The sequence below is a fragment of the Misgurnus anguillicaudatus genome, chromosome 13 (assembly GCF_027580225.2).
Source record: "Misgurnus anguillicaudatus chromosome 13, ASM2758022v2, whole genome shotgun sequence".
Lineage (NCBI taxonomy): Eukaryota > Metazoa > Chordata > Actinopteri > Cypriniformes > Cobitidae > Misgurnus > Misgurnus anguillicaudatus.
Window position 1 is genome coordinate 7,016,517 of NC_073349.2, and position 15,380 is coordinate 7,031,896.

The following is a 15,380-nucleotide window of genomic DNA, read 5'->3' on the forward strand; positions in this document are numbered from 1 at the left end:
GTGTTCCTTTAAAGGTGCAATAAGTGTTTTTTTTTTTGTTTAGTTTATTGGTTAGTACAACAGTAGTCTTGGAGTTCATTAACACCTAATGGTGAGAATGCAGTATTGCAAAAAAGTTTTTGTTGATGCATAATATGAATTTATTCAGCAAAACAAAGTAGTACAAAGTAATAATAGGAGGCATGTGATCTCATGTAATCTCAATATGGTGCATGCCATTAAATGAAACAATTCGTCATTGTTAAATTCAAAATGAAAATGCTAATTTTTACTGTAATCATGGACATTCTTGTCCCCCTGGAATGCAATAATAATATTATTATGATAGAAAGTATAGCTTTGGTTCATTGACAAATGTTTCAATGTGTTTGTATAAGAATTGTACCAAATGTCTGTGGCCATGTTTTACCTCAGGTGTCTAGTCACATTCAAGTGTTAGCCAGAAAGAAAGTGCGGGAATACCAAACAGGCATTAAGGTATGGCTGTGCTGCCACCTTGTGGCATCTTGACTCCATCTCTTTTCACTGGCTCGCCTCTCTTTCTTTTCCTTTCTTTCTTTCTTTCCCCTCCTCTGGCTTCCTCCCTGCAGGTGTCTAGCCATCTGCAGGTTCTTGCGCGGAGAAAGTCTCGCGAGATTCAGTCTAAGCTGAAGGTATGCGCTTTACTGCAGATTCAGCCTGACCCATGCTGTACACTTTACCTGTCTAGATACTATTCATAAAGACGTTTATTGAAACAAATACACTGTGATAGAAATTAACAGCATGGTTGCAATGTAATGCCATCCTTTGGAGGTTCACTGTATTCTGCGTGGCATGCTAGTTGTATTGCTATATTGTGTTTGGATCAATCTGAACCTCCCTCCTTAATCTCTTCTCAAGACTAAATCATTGCTCATTCATGTATTTACTTTGTGGAAGTATTTGGTTACTTTCACAGACAGGTTCACATATATGTACTAAACAAACATAATTATGATTTTTGTATCATATCTGGGTGGGGAAGTAATGGTCGCATGACCTCCCAAAAGTGTGAAAAGAAGAAGTAAGAACATTCTTTAAAAGTAAGACGACATTTAGAGAAGAACGACATTTTCTGTGGTGTACGTCGCTGAGGACGCAGTCTCAATTCACTTGATCCGTTTGTGTCATCAGCATTTTAACACTTTCTCTTCCCTTCAATTTTAGGCCATGAACTTGGTAAGTGAAATGTTTCCTGTTGTCTGCTTTGCCTTTAGACGCACACAGACACCTGCAGATGCTTGGCTTTGGCTGGTTATGTCACATAGGTTCGGGCAGTTGTGTGCTTTGGCTGCCAGTTGTGTGTCACCGACCTCACCTGTTTAAGTTGTGTTAAGCAACCATAGCTGTTCTTTTTGTTTTGGGCCTAAGTGTTTGTTTATTCAAGGTTGAAACAAAATATGTGGTGTTTTGTGATGTTTCATTACTACAAGGGTATTATTTTAGGGGGGTTTCACATAAGCCCTTTTGGCCCGCACCCAGGTTCATTTAACGTCAAAGTTCGGTTCGTTTGGATGATGTGAACCCTGTTTTCCAAACACTTGAAAAGGGTGGTCTGGGGTACGGTTTGTGTGGACTGCGGTACTGTTCGCTGCTGATATGAACACAACCGAACTAAATCGCGAAAGTAAACCGGTATTAAAGGGACATTCCACTTTTATTAAAAATATGCTAATTTTCCAGCTCCCCTAGAGTTAAACATTTGATTTTTGCCGTTTTGGAGTCTATTCGGCTGGTCTCCGGGTCTGGCGCTGCCACATTTGGCATGGCTTGGCATGGTCCATTGAGTCTGGTTGGACCATTGGCGTCGCGCTCAAAAGTAACCAAAGAGTTTGGATATTTTTCCTGTTTGAGGCTTGACTCTACTGTGGTTGCATTGTGTACGAGTCGAAGATATTATTTTTTAGCGCAATGCTACTTTTAATTTTCTGTCGGTCTTGGTGCGGGATGTGACTGCAGAGGAGTCACGTTTTAGATGGGAGAAATGTTAAAACGCTTTGGTTATTGTTTTTTAGCGTGATGCTGGTGGTCTGGTCGGATTCAGTGGATTGTGCTGCGCTGTGCTGAGGGTGGTGGCGCCGGACCCGGAGATCGGCTGGGTGGATTCCGGGACAGTAAAAATCAAAAAGGGCAGCTGGAAAATTGGCATTTTTTTTTTTTTAAAGTGGAGTGTCCCTTTAATGATGCGAGTGGGTGTGTTTGTGCTCTTTTACATTGATGGTAACCGCTTGCGGATATTTGGGTGCGAGAGTGATGCGCTGTAAGCATAATTTCTGTTAATTTTCTGCTTGCCTCAGCAATCATTGGTGGACAGCCCACTTTCTTTTGTACAAGTTAAGTACTTTTGCAGCAGACAGATGCAAGTGGGTTTCTGCATTTATTCTTTGAAACCAAAGAACAATGAGGATACGAACATCTCTGTCTATTTTGCTGCTTTCTCTTTTATAAGGACTACTTGACTGTCAAGTTCGTCACCGCCCCTTTTTAGGGGAAATAAACTAGACTTCCATACAAAATAGTGGCACAAAGTAATGTTCGTACACAGCCAGCAGGCTTGAATAACTTAAGAAATCACTCAATTATATGTCCACCCTGCTTGCCATAGAGCGTGAAAGATACATCCACAAACTTAATTTGGTCAATTTAAAAACATCCCTTCATTGTCCCAGCGTCAAATTTGTGTAACAACGCTACCCAGTGGCTCGAGTCAACAGGGAAATACTTTCGTATTTGAAAGTAAACATCTTTTAAATGTATATGTCTTTATATTTACAGTACTGAGTGCACTCTTCTGTCCAGCCATACAACTAGCCTGGCTTTGCTTTCGATAGCATCATGATTTTAAGCAAAGTATGGATGATGATGGCAGGTAGCCTGGGATAGCTGATAACAGACATAGACTAAGATAGCGCGGCAGTTACATTGAGGAGGGTGGGTGTTTGGACGCCCTGCTGTTTTGCAGGTTCTCCCACTTAGAAATCATGGAGGGGTCTGAAATTGTCATCGTAGGTGCATATCCACTTTGAGAGACATAATCTAAAAAAAATCCAGAAATCACAATATATGATTTTTTTAACTATTTATTTGCAAATAAGTATTTAAACACCTGTCTATCAGCTAGAATTCTGACCCTCAAAGACCTGTTAGTCTGCCTTTAAAATGTCCACCTCCACTCCATTTATTATCCTAAATTAGATGGACCTGTTTGAGGTCGGTAGCTCAGGGATATGGGGAAATTGCCAAGCAGCTTGGTGAAAAAAGGTCTACTGTTGGAGCAATCATTAGAAAATGGAAGAAGCTAAACATGACTGTCAATCTCCCTCGGACTGGGGCTCCATGCAAGATCTCACCTTGTGGGGTCTCAATGATCCTAAAGGCCGGGGTGTACCTTTTTTCCGCGTTCGGCTCGCGCGCGCACACGTCCGCGCAGCTTTTCGAGTATACTCCCCACCGCTACACGCGGATGGCTGCATTCGACACTATACGCAATACAAATGATTTCTTATTCAAATTATTAGTCTAACAGGCTGTCAGGGCAGCACTGATTTGGCGATATTTACAGTACATTAAAACATTAGGATAGGTGAAGAAAAGTAACTGATCCACCATTGCAAACACAGTTTAGAACAAACAATAAGACAACAAAGAACAGGAATCAAACAAACATGCTCCAGAGCTTTCTGTTCTTGGAAGAAGTAAAAGTTAAAGAAGAAAAACGATAGTGTGTGTGCTAGGGGTGTAACGGTACGCAAAAATCACGGTTCGGTGCGAACCCCGGTTTTGAAGCCAAGGTTCGGTTCATTTTCGGTACAGTAAGGGAAAAATGCAAACAGTTTAATGTAAACTGCAGGTTGTTTATTACTATAAACTTTGTTTACAATTTGTTTACACTTTTTTCAAACACTTTTTATTAAAATATAACATATAAAATATATATAAAATGAAAAAATAATAAATAAAATACTACAGCAAAGTTATTTTTTACATTATTTTATAACAGAAGGTAACTCTTTTCTTAACCTTCTCTTAAACTTTTTCTACTAAAACCTTGAACTAACAAATTCAATTCCTGAATACAATTATGAACTATTAGTCTACATTTTTGCCACCAAAAATGTTCTGTTTTGATTTATTTTGGATTGTTTAACTCACAGTATTGAATTGTCTATGTACCATCTCTGTATAAAAATAATATTACTGCTCTATGTGTAACTGCATAGCAAGCAACATGATGATATACTTATTATACATTCATTTTGAGATTAGCGAGTTGCATACATAGCCATCTTTGATCTTTTGCACGTTTCTCCTAATCTTTGCTTGTGTTGTCAATGTAAGCTGCCTTTGAATTTACTAACGAATCCCTCCGCAGCTGAGTAACAGCTGAGTTAGCCCAGGTTACAGCTCTTCTCTTTCCCGACCAGCTGATCGCATTGTGACAATGATATGATTGACGTGAGGTGCAGATAAAAATTCTGATCACGCATTCCTTATTCTCGCTGTCACAGAAAGCGCGTCTCATGAATGCGTAGCAACGAAAGACGCGCAACCTCTCACGCACTTTTGAAAGAACAAAGCAGCGCGTTGACACGCGTTTAACATGCACTTTTAGATACGACACGTAAACGTTTTTACATCAATAATCAAACGGATATACAACTAAGTAAATCAAAAAATTCGGCCCGCAGAAAGAATGTTATATGTTTGACAGAAGACTTGCGCTGAACGAGGAGACTTCCGCCACTTAATATGCTCGTGCGGAAACGCACGTATTATGTTCCGCACAGGCGCACACAAAATGCATTTGGCCTTTCGGTGCACGTGTGCACCGTGCCGAAAGCCCTGAACCGAAACGGTCCGGTTCGAATACACGTACCGTTACACCCCTAGTGTGTGCAAATGCTGTCTATTTCCTTTGTATAATTGTTTATAGTGGAGTGCTTTATCTAAATATTTTCACGCGCATGCGCTGTTGTACGCAGACTGTCCGCGCGGTCTCAAATTTTGGGCTGCACGCGGACCGTCCGCGCGGCCCGCCGCGGACCCTCTTGATGACGAAAATGACGTCATGCGGACAGCGCGCATACGCGGACGGCCCGAGTATACTTTCGGCTTAAGATAGCCCAGCAGTAATGTAAAAGATAGGTTGTTAAAAATTGGAATTGTGGGAAGGTTACACTAAACTGTAGTTTAAGGTTGCTAGTGTCCTGCTTTATCGAGCTTGAGATGCCATGCACACAACAAATCCTTTCATGAGACTTTTTTAAGATAAAATAAGTCTTCATTGTCATCAGAGTGCGTATGTGAAGTTTAAGCTTAAAATACCCAATAGATAATTTATTATAGCATGTTAAAATTGCCACTTTATAGGTGTTAGCAGAAATGTGCCGTTTTTGGGTGTGTCCTTTAAATGCAAATGAGCTGATAAAAACACTGATCGCCATAATGTTTTTGTAATTGAAACTCAGTTGTGCTCTCTCTCTCTCTCTCTGCACTAAATGGCAGTAAAGTGGTTAGATTAAAGGAATAGTCTACTCATTTTCAATATTAAACTATGTTATTACCTTAACTAAGAATTGTTGATACATCCCTCTATCATCTGTGTGCGTGCACGTAAGCGCTGGAGCACGCTGCGACACTTCGATAGCATTTAGCTTGGCCCCATTCATTCGATGGTGCCATTTGGAGGTGGAGTTGGAATTGACCGAGCACATCAACGTTTTTCCTATTTAAGACGAGTAGTTATACGAGCAAGTTTGGTGGTACAAAATAAAACGTAGCGCTTTTCTAAGTGGATTTAAAAGAGGAACTATATTTTATGGTGTAATAGCACTTATGGGAGTACTTCGACTCGGTGCAGTAACACCCTCCCTCTCCCATTATGAGAGTGAGAAGGGGAGCGGACTTTTCAGGCGAGTCGAAGTACTCCCAAAAGTGCTATTACGCCATAAAATATAGTTCCTCTTTTAAAACCGCTTAGACAAGCGCTATGTTTTATTTTGTACCACCAAACTTGCTCGTATAACTACTCGTCTTAAATAGGAAAAACGTTGATGTGTGTGCTCACTTCTAACTTTATCTCTAACTGGTACCATTGAATGAATGGGGCTAAGCTAATTGCTATCGAAGCGTCGCAGCGCGCTCCAGCCCTTACGTGCACGGACACAGATGATAGAGGGATGTATCAACAATTCTTAGTTAAGGTAATAACATATTTTGATATTGAAAATGAGTAGACTATTCCTTTAAGGGGCGGTATTATTATAATAAGATCCCCTTTTGACATCAACCTATTTTTTCACATGCTTGCAGAGAATGGTTTACCAAAACTAAGTTACTGTGTTGCTCTTTGTCACATTTTCTAGGTTGATACAAGTACTAAGGGACCCAATTATAGCATTTCATGATATGTCTCCTTTAATTTTTTTGTTAGTCAGTCACTTCTATTGTAAGGCATAATAACTAGGTGTGAAAAATGCAGACAAGAATATAACTCAATCAGAGAGACTTTAGAAACACTGGATGGGCCAGAAATCTGTCGTCGTCTTTCTGTCTGTTTCCTTTTCTTTTTCCGCTCAGCTGAATGATACGTGCTTTGTTTATGCTTTGTTTGGGTTTATTGCTGGTGGTTGCAAAAATAATGTCATGTAACAATACCATGATATTTGGCTGGTGCTCTTAAAACGCATGCTACCATATATCAATCTTTACTAAAAACTGCACTCGAATTTATACATTATGCTTAATAATAATAAATGTTTAAAATGTAACTTTTACACGGGAGACCCAGCCCCTAAAATATAATGGTAATTATACATCTTAGAACTAGTATTAGTTTAAGTATCCAGAGTGTCTTGTACATTATTCCATTTTACTCCCGTCTCTCAGGATCAGGCCTCCAAAGACAAAGCCCTGCAGAACATGGCCGCTCTGTCATCTGCTCAGATTGTTTCTGCAAGTGTGATGAAGAGTCAGTTGCCTCCTCTTCCTCAGCACCCATACCCTCCTCCACCCAGGGTTAGTTGCACGCTTAAAAAGCAGTAATACACTATCAGAAAAAATTGGTTTAAAAAAGGTCCCTAGCTGTCACTAGAGTAGTACCCTTTTGAAAAATGCACCTAAAGAGTTCAAATTACTCAAAGGTACATATTGGTACCAAATGTATACATAACTGTTATGATTATGATTGTATTTTAAAGTGTACTGCCCCAGTGACAGCTTCTGACCACAATAGTGCACACTTTAATACACTTTAATAATGTAAACTTTAAACTCAGTGTGTTTTCTTGCTCTGTTTTGTCAACTAGTTTTGGCCTGGCCACATCCCAGGACAGTCTGGACCTTCTCAGGAGTAAGTATTTCTATAACAATGACATCTGATCATCTGGTCACTTTGAAAGCCTGCTGATCTTAATTTTTGTGTTTTTATAGCATTAAACCCTTTGCACAGAGTCCATACGCCAGCCTACAACCCCCACTACCTACACCTATATCAAGTAAGAGAAATTTATATACAGCAGTGTATATTTGAAGAGTTTTGTTGCAATTTTTTTTCTTTTTCAGAAGTCTTGCTTTTTGTTTGTGCATTCCAATTAATATCAGTTCAACTGCAGTTGGTTTGGTTATAACTTAAAAAATAAAGCTAAGTAGCATCATAAAACAAAATAATAACATGATAAAATAATAATAAACATGTTTTGACAAAAATTTTAAAAATGGATTTATCTCGTTTTGCAACGAAACTCTTCATATAGTATTTGTATATACTATCTACTTGGGTCAATGACATGATATGCGTAATACTTTTGTGTACAGGGCATTATTTCCTTTTAAAATAACTTGATCATTTATAACATTTGTCACTTTGTAACATATATTTAGTTTTAATACATTTTTATTATTTTTTTATAATAAATATTCCTTTTGGTATCTCAAACTTGTAAAATGACAGGTGGTGCAACTGTCCAAACCGATTACGATAACTATTAAAAATGGTGATTAAAATGATAAAAAATTCAAAATAAGACACTCAGGCATTATTTTATATTCGAAACCTTTCCTATAAACATTTTAAAGATTAAAATATTTAAAAAAAAAAAATATTAAAAAATCTTTAAAATTATGCTTGAAATGGACCAAATAATAAAGAAAAAGAAGCGAATAAGAGCTGATAGATTTAGATGTGAATTAATACTTCAATACTATTTAAAGGGAAACACCACCGTTTTTCAATATTTTACTATGTTCTTACCTCAACTTAGATGAATTAATACATACCTATCTTTTTTTAATCCGTACACTTAATCTTTGTACAGCGCTTCTTGAATTTGTTAGCATTTAGCCTAGCCCCATTCATTCCTATGGCTCAAAACAAACGTTTTATTTTGTGCCACCATACTTACTGGTGTAACTACTCATGTAACAGTCTTTAAATAGGGAAAACATGGAAGTGTTTGGTGGATTCTAAATCCATCCCTGTTTGGATCCTAAGGAATGAATGGGGCTAGGCTAAATGCTAACACATTCAAGACTCGCACGATTGCTTTTTGCAATTTTTAGGCAAATATAGAATATTCATATTTATATACTAATATATTTTAATATATAATTATATATTTTAGATATTTTGATACAAACTGTAGTTATATTTGTGTCATATAGTTTATCATAAGTTTACTATTATGCAAAAAATATAAATATAGAAAAAGTGATCCCTACAGTTTACTCTTTGAGGTTTATAACTGATCACCCAGTCTAAACTAGTATATTTCCTCAACAGGTTATGAGCCCTTAACCAACCAACTCCCTCCCACCCCAACAGCGATGCCTGTATGGCAGGATCGGACCATTGCCTCTTCTAAACTCCGCATGCTGGAGTATTCTGCCTTCATGGAGGTCCAGAGAGACCCTGAAACTGTGAGTGCTTTTGTTTTACAGTGAATTCTTTACATATCTACCTCATGTGTGTCATGTGTATAAAGGGGAATAAATGTTACATTTTCTCATGTTGCTCCACAGTATAGCAAGCACCTGTTTGTCCACATCGCCCAGACAAACCCCTCATACACCGACCCCCTTCTGGAGGCGGTGGACATCCGTCAGATCTACGATAAGTTTCCGGAGAAGAAGGGAGGGCTGAAGGAGCTGTATGAGAAAGGCCCTCAGAATTCCTTCTTTCTGGTCAAATTCTGGGTTAGTTCATTTTAATTTTTAAAGTCCCGGTAAAGTCAATCTTGAAAATTGTTTCGCATTATGAAGGTTAGAAATGTATTGCTGAAAATACCACAAAGACTAAACTATGTAGTACTGAATTGCAGAGTTTGATCGCTAAACAGTTACACCGCGCATGGCCCCGCCCCTAACACAATAACAAGCATCCATTCAGTTTGTAGTGGTATTTAAGAGGTTGAGAGAGACAGCAGCTTTCCTGCGAGTAATGGAAGAAGCAGCAAGTAAATATCACACATAGTAATAAACCAAACTAATAAAGACAGGACAAGATCAGATCACTGCATTATAATGCATTATCAAATTACCTCATCAGGAAGAAAACTGATTATTTGATCACTGGATCTTTCAGGCTGATCTGAACAGTAGCAATATTCAGGATGGGGCCGGCTCGTTCTATGGGGTCAGCAGTCAGTACAGCAGTGCTGAAAACATGACCATCACTGTGTCCACTAAAGTCTGCTCATTTGGGAAGCAGGTGGTGGAGAAAGTTGAGGTGAGTTCACTTTTTATGCCGTCCCTTTCATAACCAAAAAAAAAATTAAATTTGGGTTAAAATATTTTGCAGTAATCTTGTCATTGAAAGTTGAGCTTTTAGCGGTGAAGATTGTGTAGTGAATATCTGATTGTGATAGCCCTAGTCTCAAATGACTTAAACAGTCAATAAAGAAATCAAACAGGAACAAATACTGTAGATATAATGGGTGTTGTCCACATACTTATGATCATATAGATAAATACTGACTATAGCCGTTAACATTTAGAAATCAGCCTCCACATTGAAAGTTTGAGTTTGTGACCCACAGACAGAATATGCTCGTGTGGAGGGTGGGAGGTACGTTTACCGGATCCATCGCTCCCCTATGTGCGAATACATGATCAACTTCATCCATAAACTCAAGCACCTACCAGAGAAATATATGATGAACAGCGTTCTGGAAAACTTCACTATACTTCAGGTAAGACTAGCGCAGGGTCAATGTCAAAAATCACTATACTGCATAATGTCATATACTGTACTTTACAATACGAATAAATGTAAAAGAAAGTTTACTGTACTATACTGTATAATGTAGTTTATTGTCAGAAACAAATAGTCCTTAGCTCTCACTGGGGCAGTGCCATTTCAAAAGATACACATTTAAACTAAACTAAAGAGAGTCAAATAGTGAATATAAGTACCCCAAAGGGACATATTAGGACCCCATAAGGACCCCAGAGGTACATTTTGGTACAAAAGAGTGATTATAAGCACCTCAAAAGTACATATTAGTATCTCAGAGGTACATAGTAGTACCAAAGAGTGCATACTAGCACCTCAGATGTACATATTTTGGTACCAAAGAGTGAAAATAAATACCTCAAATGTACATATGAGTGTCTCGCAGGTACATATTAGTACAAAAGAGTGCATACTGGCACCTATAAGGACCCCAGAGGTACATATTGGTACCAAATAATGCGGATAAGTACCCCAAAGCTACATAATAGGACCCCAGAGGTACATATTGGTACCAAAGAGTGCATACTAGCACCTCAGATATACATATTAGGACCCATAGGTATATTTTGGTACCAAAGAGTGCATATATGTACTTCAAATGTGCATATTAGGAGCTCAGAGGTACATTGAATATAAGTACTCTAAAGGTACATTTTGGTAAGAAAGAGTGATTATAAGTACCTCAAATGTACATATTAGGACCCCATAAGGACCCCAGAGGTACATATTGGTACCAAAGAATGCGGATAAGTACCCCAAAGGTACATATTATGACCCCATATTAGGACCCCAAAAGAACATATTGGTACCAAAGAGTGAATATAAATACCTCAAAGGTACATATGAGTGTCTCAGAGGTACATATTAGTACCAAAGAGTGCATCCTAGCTCCTCAGATGTACATATTAGATCCCAGCGGTACATTTTCATACCAAAGAGTAAATATATGTACTTCAAATTGACATATTAGGACCCCAGAAGTACATATTAGTACCAAAGAGCGAATATAAGTACGTCAAATCTGCATATAAGGACCCCAGAGGTACATATTGGTACCAAAGAGTGCATACTAGCACCTCAAATGTACATATTAGGACCCCAGAGGTATATTTTGGTACCAAAGAGTGCATATATGTACTTCAAAGGGACATACTAGTATCTAAGAGGTACATTTTGGTATCAAAGAGTGAATATATGTACTTCAAATGTGCATATAAGGACCTCAGAGGTACATTTTTATGTCAAAGAGTGAATATAAGTACTCTAAAGGTACATTTTAGTAAGAAAGAGTGATTATAAGCACCTCAAATGTACATATTAGGACCCCATAAGGACCCCAGAGGTACATATTGGTACCAAAGAATGCGGATAAGTACCCCAAAGGTACATAATAGGACCCCAGAGGTACATTTTTATATCAAAGAGTGAATAGAGTGTACCCAAAGGTACATATTGGTACCAAAAGAGTGATTATAAGCACCTCAAATGTACATATTAGGACCCCAGAGGTATATTTTAGTACCAAAGAGTGCATATATGTACTTCAAAGGGACATACTAGTATCTAAGAGGTACATTTTGGTATCAAAGAGTGAATATAAGTACGTCAAATGTGCATATTAGGACCTCAGAGGTACATTTTTATGTCAAAGAGTGAATATAAGTACTCTAAAGGTACATTTTGGTAAGAAAGAGTGATTATAAGCACCTCAAATGTACATATTAGGACCCCATATTAGGACCCCAGAGGAACATATTGGTACCAAAGAGTGCATTCTAGCACCTCATATATACATATTAGATCCCAGCGGTACATTTTCATACCAAAGAGTAAATATATGTACTTCAAATGGACATATTAGGACCCCAGAGTTACATATTAGTACCAAAGAGCGAATATAAGTACGTAAAATCTGCATATAAGGACCCCAGAGGTACATATTGGTACAAAAGAGTGCATACTAGCACCTCAGATATACATATTAGGACCCATAGGTATATTTTGGTACCAAAGAGTGAATATATGTATGTCAAAGGGACATATTAGGACCTGAGGGGTACATATTAGTACCAATGAGTGCATGTTAGCACCTCAGAGGTACATATTAGGACCACACAGCTACATATTGATAACAAAGAGTGCATATCAGTACCCTAAAGGTACATTTTAGTATATCAGAGGTACATATCGGTACCAAGGGTACATGTAAAGGTACAGATGAGGAACTTTTTAAAGGCTACTGCCCCCTTGGGGACATTTGTGACATTTTTTCTGATAGTGTACAGTACTAAATTAATGTGAAAGAAAGTTTACTATACTGTATACTGTTGTTTACTGTACTGTACAATACTAAAAACCATTAAAAGTTACCCACACTGCAGTGCATACTGAAACTGTATAGTGTTACATTTTCTAACGTATATGTTATTCCTCTCAACAGGTTGTAACAAACAGAGACACACAAGAGACTTTGTTGTGCATTGCATTTGTGTTCGAGGTGTCCACAAGCGACCACGGAGCACAGTATCATGTTTACAGACTCGTGAAGGACTGAACGACGACGCTGTGCCAAGTGTTTAAATGACTACAGGCAAAAAAATGAAACAAATTTTAGACGAAAACACAAACAAGGACAGAACCCAAACCAGGATACTATGCACTAGGTTGTATTGTATATTTAGTAAAGTTCTTTAAAAGGAAAGAAAATGTACTTTCAGGGATAATTGTTTCTTTCTTTGTATTAAATGTATTGTGAGATGAAAGTTATTGAACGTGGGTTGGCTACAACCCTTTTTATGGTAAAACACTAAAGGCACAAAGGTCTTTTTAAAGCGATTGTATGCAAATAGCAAATGAATGCTGGTCAATTCAAGTCCATCTCCAATCAGGAACTTTCCCAATCTATTTTGATCACAATCTTCCATTTTGACACACCAGCACACGCTACCTCTAACCTTTAACAGATTAGGGGGGAGGACAATATGACTGTCACAAAACTTATAGGAGAGGAACGTTGAATGTTTGTTACGATGGTTAAGCGCAAGTTACATGAGTGAAGCATATCAGGGTCATGTTCAATGTTACACACGTTTGAAAGCGTTGCTCTTTATTTGGCTTGAATTTCTGTTTTTTTTTTAAGTGTGTGAGCTGTTTCTACCTCCTGGCGTTACATGCATTTGGAGCATTTTTATTTGTTTTGTTTTTTTAGTTTGAAAGGTCTCAAAAATAAGTACAACTGCCAATGCAATGTTGGTTATTGTGAAAAACACTGCATATGCATGGTGTTACTTGATAGCCCTCATTTTGAGTGCCTTGTTCGCGGCCTATCTTCAATATATCTGTGAGTTACTACAGTATTCTGTAATCAAGTATCATTGTTTAAAGCAATACAGAACAACCATGCTATTGGTTTAATGGGTCACATGGCAAATCTCAAAAGGCAATGTCAGAAAAAATGGTTTAAAATGTTGCCAAGCTGTTGCCGGGAAAGTACCCTTAAAAAAGGTACCAGGCTGTGAGGGATGAACGTCCAGACCGTGCGCTTTAAACCTATGGATCATGGATTGTTAAAATTAAAAGGGACATATGATCTCATTTTGAGATAAGAGCAGCGCAATGTGTACATTAAATCTGTTTTGTTATTAGCCTGTTGGCTAATCGCTAATGTCTAATGTTGTAAGCATGCATACTTTTCTTTAAAGCAAGTATTTTCTGAATGACCACCATCCTGGTACAAAACAATAGGTTTAAAGCGAGGTCCCTCACAGCCTCAGTTTGAAATCAACATGGCGGCGGACTATAAATGCTGTATTTCTATACATTTTGTATTAATATGTACCTAGTATGCACTGATACATGTGCCTATAGGTTCCGCCCCAATGACAACTAGGAACCATTTTAACTATGATTTCTGACAGTGTGTAATGCTTAGTTTTAAATTTTCACCAAATTTCATCCTCACCAAGCAATTACGAACACATTAGCTTTGTTTTTTATGTGAAACTGAGTAACATTTAATGCAAGACTTTGTAAACAGATGATTTTTAAGTGCACAAAATGAATTTAACCTTTAATTCCATTGCAAAAGTGCAATAAGGTTTGGACTATCCCGACTCAAGGGTTCTCAGGTTCCTTCAATAATATAGAAACACACTAGGTTCAGAATGTTAGTAGTACGCAATACTTTGAGTTTAGGTTACTGTATACATGTTTATGCTTCCATTAATGGCACCCATAGCTTATGGACCATGGATACCTTCGTATGGTTTTTCTAAACAAGTGTTATGGCACTGTATCGAATATAATTAGTGACATTTATTTACAATCATCTGTTTATTCATTTATCACATTTTGGTACGTTTATATACGTCTGTGCTAGGCTTTATGCACATACTGTATTGATTTTACATTGAGGATGACTGTAAATTTCTGTAGGATATTTTCGTTTTGAAATATTGAATGCAAATAAAACGTTTTAAAAGGGTTCTTTTAAAGACTTATAAATGATGTTTTAACCAAAGAGGTCTTTATTCGGATGACATCCAATTGAATGTGAACAGCATCCACCACAAAACTTTGTGTAGCCTTTTTGTGTGGTTCAGATCATCTGTGACAAGTCATAATTTTGTGTGTGTGTGTGTGTGTGTGTATATGCTTGGATGTGTGAGAGAGAAAAAATTGATTTGTGAATTGTGTATATTTTAAGTATGTTAACAGGAAACGCTTTTATTTTGGTTCTTCTCTTTCATTGCTTTGTTCAAATATCATTCAGGCTCTGGTTATTAATAAATATGGGTTGTAAAATCTATGCAGCGTTTCAAGTTTGTATATGTATTGTACAATTGTATATTTTTAAACGACAATAATATTTTGACAATTCATATTAGGCTACAGTGGTTGTTGATATCTTTAATTATGTAGTGTTTAATGATGCACAAGTCATATTTTAAATTTAATTTATAAACTAATCCATGTGTTTTATCCTCTCTGTCCAGGTAATATGCTTTAAATGATAATCAATTTATCATTTTTTTCCTGTGTCCAAACTATGACTAGAACCATATGGAATTTGATAAATTATCTTATGTTTTGTGGTATTCGTATTAAAAGTTTCTCTCTAAAACATTAC

At 37.5% G+C, this 15,380-nt stretch overlaps 1 protein-coding gene across 4 annotated transcripts in view; it reads left to right on the forward strand.

Annotated features, from left to right (window-relative positions):
* tead3a (TEA domain family member 3 a) overlaps positions 1–15,059 on the forward strand; it is a 57,484-nt gene extending 42,425 nt beyond the window's left edge. The window contains exons 4-14 of one of the 4 annotated variants that reach the window (XM_073874924.1): positions 415–477; positions 591–653; positions 1,189–1,200; positions 6,910–7,038; positions 7,329–7,372; positions 7,453–7,517; positions 8,801–8,937; positions 9,040–9,213; positions 9,602–9,745; positions 10,056–10,208; positions 12,693–15,059. In XM_073874924.1, coding sequence (XP_073731025.1) covers positions 415–477; positions 591–653; positions 1,189–1,200; positions 6,910–7,038; positions 7,329–7,372; positions 7,453–7,517; positions 8,801–8,937; positions 9,040–9,213; positions 9,602–9,745; positions 10,056–10,208; positions 12,693–12,806 — 1,098 coding nt within the window. In that variant the 3' untranslated portion in view covers positions 12,807–15,059. The remainder of the gene's footprint in view (positions 1–414; positions 478–590; positions 654–1,188; positions 1,201–6,909; positions 7,039–7,328; positions 7,373–7,452; positions 7,518–8,800; positions 8,938–9,039; positions 9,214–9,601; positions 9,746–10,055; positions 10,209–12,692) is intronic. The other 3 variants (XM_055188256.2, XM_055188255.2, XM_055188257.2) reach the window with 3 other exon arrangements.
* The last annotated feature ends 321 nt before the right edge of the window (positions 15,060–15,380 follow it).